The sequence below is a fragment of the Egretta garzetta genome, unplaced genomic scaffold (assembly GCF_000687185.1).
Source record: "Egretta garzetta isolate BGI_Z169 unplaced genomic scaffold, ASM68718v1 scaffold746, whole genome shotgun sequence".
Lineage (NCBI taxonomy): Eukaryota > Metazoa > Chordata > Aves > Pelecaniformes > Ardeidae > Egretta > Egretta garzetta.
In genome coordinates, this window is record NW_009260010.1 from 141,221 (window position 1) to 143,862 (window position 2,642).

General features: G+C 67.1%; 1 protein-coding gene across 1 annotated transcript in view; it reads left to right on the plus strand.

Moving 5' to 3' along the window:
- PKP3 (plakophilin 3) overlaps nucleotides 1-2,642 on the plus strand; it is a 6,231-nt gene that overhangs the window by 874 nt on the left and 2,715 nt on the right. The window contains exons 3-8 of the mRNA XM_009640596.1: nucleotides 8-180; nucleotides 567-690; nucleotides 1,072-1,276; nucleotides 1,527-1,701; nucleotides 1,957-2,074; nucleotides 2,368-2,535. Coding sequence (XP_009638891.1) covers nucleotides 8-180; nucleotides 567-690; nucleotides 1,072-1,276; nucleotides 1,527-1,701; nucleotides 1,957-2,074; nucleotides 2,368-2,535 — 963 coding nt within the window. The remainder of the gene's footprint in view (nucleotides 1-7; nucleotides 181-566; nucleotides 691-1,071; nucleotides 1,277-1,526; nucleotides 1,702-1,956; nucleotides 2,075-2,367; nucleotides 2,536-2,642) is intronic.

Here is a 2,642-nt window from a genome sequence, read left to right on the forward strand (position 1 = left end):
CATCCAGGCGGCCTCGCAGGCGGGCACCGGGAGCTCGTACATGGGGCTGGTGGAGCACAGCTCCCGCGCGCCCTCCGTGCGCAGCCTGGCCGAGTCCAGCCACCACCACCACCTCCAGGACCAGCGCGCCATGGAGGTGTACAACGGGCACAGCACGCTGCTCAGCCACCAGTCGGGGGGGTGAGTGCCAACAGGGCCGGTTGAGTCCTTGTCCCCACCTGAGGGCAACCACCTCCACCTCTTGCCTGGCCTCACCTTGCTGTGAGGGGGAGCGGGAGGAGGGATGGTGGGCATGATTTGGCCCATAGTGATGGACCATGGCATGGGCTGACCTTCAAGTGTGTCCTGCACGCTTCCTTAGCTCCTCTCATGGACGCATCCTGAGACGTGAAGGTAGGAAGGTGCTCATCCAGCCAGGTCTGGAGTCCCGGGCTCTGGGAATGTGGTGGGGAGGGAGATGGGGCGACACGCCCCCTCTGCGAGGCAGGAGGTGGTGGGGCACAGAGGTGGAGGACCCCTGGGAGATGCTCTGATCGGGGTCTTCCTCACCTGCCGGTGCCTTCCAGGTTTGACGACATCGACCTGCCCTCCGCAGTGAAATACCTGATAGCCAGCGACCCCAACCTGCAGGTCCTGGGGGCTGCCTACCTCCAGCACAAGTGCTACAGCGACAGCAACGCCAAGAAGCAGGTGAGCACCCCGGGGCCGAAGGGGAAGGGGCCGTCCCCAGCCCCTCTGCCATGGTGGGGCACCCCAAGTGGTGGTGGAGGGAGCCCCAGCTCCTCTGCTGTGGTGGGGCACCGCAGGGCGGGTGGAGGGAGCCCCAGCCAAACGGGAAGGGGCCGTCCCCAGCCCCTCTGCCATGGTGGGGCACCCCAGGGCGGGGGGAGGGAGCCCAAAAAAAGAGGGGCCCGCCCCCAGCCCCTCTGCCATGGTGAGGCACCCCAGGGGGTGGTGGAGGGAGCCCCAGCCCTTCTGCCATGGTGGGGCACCCCAGGGTGGGTGGAGGGAGCCCCAGCTGAATGGGAGAGCAGCTGGGCGTCTCAACCCGTGCGGGATCTCCCCTCCCAGGCCCGCAGCCTCCAGGCCATGCCCAAGCTGGTGAAGCTGTTCAACAGCCCCAACCAGGAGGTGCAGCGCCATGCCACGGGCGCCATGCGCAACCTCATCTACGACAACGCCGAGAACAAGCTGGCGCTGGTGGAGGAGAACGGCATCTACGAGCTCATGAGGACGCTGCGGGAGCCCGATGACGAGCTCCGCAAGAACGTCACAGGTTGGAGGCGATGGCGGGAGCGGGCAGGGGTCCTCCTCCCCTGGGGGCGGCACGTGGTGCCCCCCACCCCAGGAGTAAATCTGGGATGGTACTTCATGGGGAGGACCTCTTTGCATCAGTGCTGCCCACCCTGTCCCATGGTTGCTCCTGGCTGCGGGTGGTCGGCACGAGTCCCCCTCGGGGAGGTGAGTTGGGGTGGACGGACGTGCTCTCTCGCCTCGACTGGGACTGAGGATCCCGTTCCGCGCAGGGATCCTGTGGAATCTCTCCTCCAGTGACAACCTGAAGGATCGCCTGGCCCGGGATACGCTGGAGCAGCTCACGGACCTGGTCCTGGTCCCCCTCTCCGGACTGGGGGGCTCGGGTGTCATCCAGCAGAACCCCTCAGAGGCAGAGATCTTCTACAACTCCACGGGCTTCCTCAGGTACCTGCTCGGGGCCGGCCCCAGTCCTCCCACTGCGGGCAAAGTGTCGGGTGGAGGAAGGGCCACCTCTGGGCTGTATGCACGGGCAGCAGGGTCCCCAGGGCTCGTTTCTGGGGTCCTCCTCGTCCCTTGCATGGAGGCAAACCCTGGTGAGCCCCGGGGGAGAGGCATTACCTGCCCTCCCCACGCCGGTGCCCAGGGGTGGCCCTGGGGAAGCCCCCTTCTCACCGTGATGGCCCCACATTCTCCACGCAGGAATCTCAGCTCGGCCAGCCAGCAGACTCGGCAGAAGATGCGTGAGTGCCACGGGCTGGTGGACTCCATGATCCACTATGTGAACAGCTCCCTGGAAGTGGGCAAGTCGGAGGACAAGGTGAGCCCCGGGAGCTGAGGGCTGGGAGGGCTTGGGTGCCCCCAAACGGGGAGCTGCTCCCTCCCTTCCGGTGGCCGCCCGGCCATCGGGGCGTAAAGGCACGCCTCGACGTGACGGTGACGGTGGGAAAACCAGTCTGGCTCCATCTGGGCTTACTGGGCTGGTGTCATGGAGGTGGCCCTGGCCACGGAGCTCCCATGGGGTGGCGCCCCAGGGGACGTGCCAGCTGGAGGTGCCCTGGCAGGCGGCCCAAGGACTGACACCCTCTCCTCCATCCCGTTTCCCCCACCCAGAGCGTGGAGAACGCCGTCTGCGTCCTGCGCAACCTCTCCTACCGCCTGTACGACGAAATGCCCCCGTCCTCCCTCCAGCGCCTGGAAGGCCACAGGAGGAACAACAGCGGCATGGTGACGGGGGAGCTGGTGGGCTGCTTCAGCCCCCAGAGCAAGAAGGCGCGAGAGGTCAGTGCCGGGAAGCGGTGGGCACCACGATGGCCGTGCCACCCGGGGCAGGGGTGGCACTGCCAAGCAGCTGGCAGTGGAGGAGAGGCTGGGGCGTGGAGGTGGCC